The 255-nt window shown below is 64.3% G+C and overlaps 1 protein-coding gene across 1 annotated transcript in view; it reads left to right on the top strand.

Moving 5' to 3' along the window:
• Positions 1-255, top strand: part of LOC119585016 (dual oxidase-like) — a gene marked incomplete in the record, with an annotated part of 144,657 nt that overhangs the window by 127,134 nt on the left and 17,268 nt on the right. The window contains 1 exon segment of the mRNA XM_037933631.1: positions 3-186. Coding sequence (XP_037789559.1) covers positions 3-186 — 184 coding nt within the window.

The raw sequence follows: 255 nt of genomic DNA, 5'->3' as shown, positions 1-255 counted from the left end.
AGGAGCGCTGAACATCATGCGCGGCCGCGACAACGGACTCCCCGACTACAACACGGTGCGCAAGTGCTTCCACCTGGACGTGGTCGAGCGCTGGGAGGACATCAACCCCGACCTCTATGCCGACCACCCCGACCTCCTCGAGAGCCTCCGCACGCTCTACAAGGGCGACCTCATGAACGTCGATCTGTGAGTGTCGGCGAGGAGGACCTTCTTTGTGGGGGGAGGGGGGGGAGGGGGTTCAGAGTCGGTTGTGGG

Source organism: Penaeus monodon, chromosome 19 (assembly GCF_015228065.2).
Source record: "Penaeus monodon isolate SGIC_2016 chromosome 19, NSTDA_Pmon_1, whole genome shotgun sequence".
NCBI classification, from domain to species: domain Eukaryota; kingdom Metazoa; phylum Arthropoda; class Malacostraca; order Decapoda; family Penaeidae; genus Penaeus; species Penaeus monodon.
The sequence above is the reverse complement of the archived record's forward strand: the minus strand, read 5'-3'. Positions and strand labels throughout refer to the sequence as shown.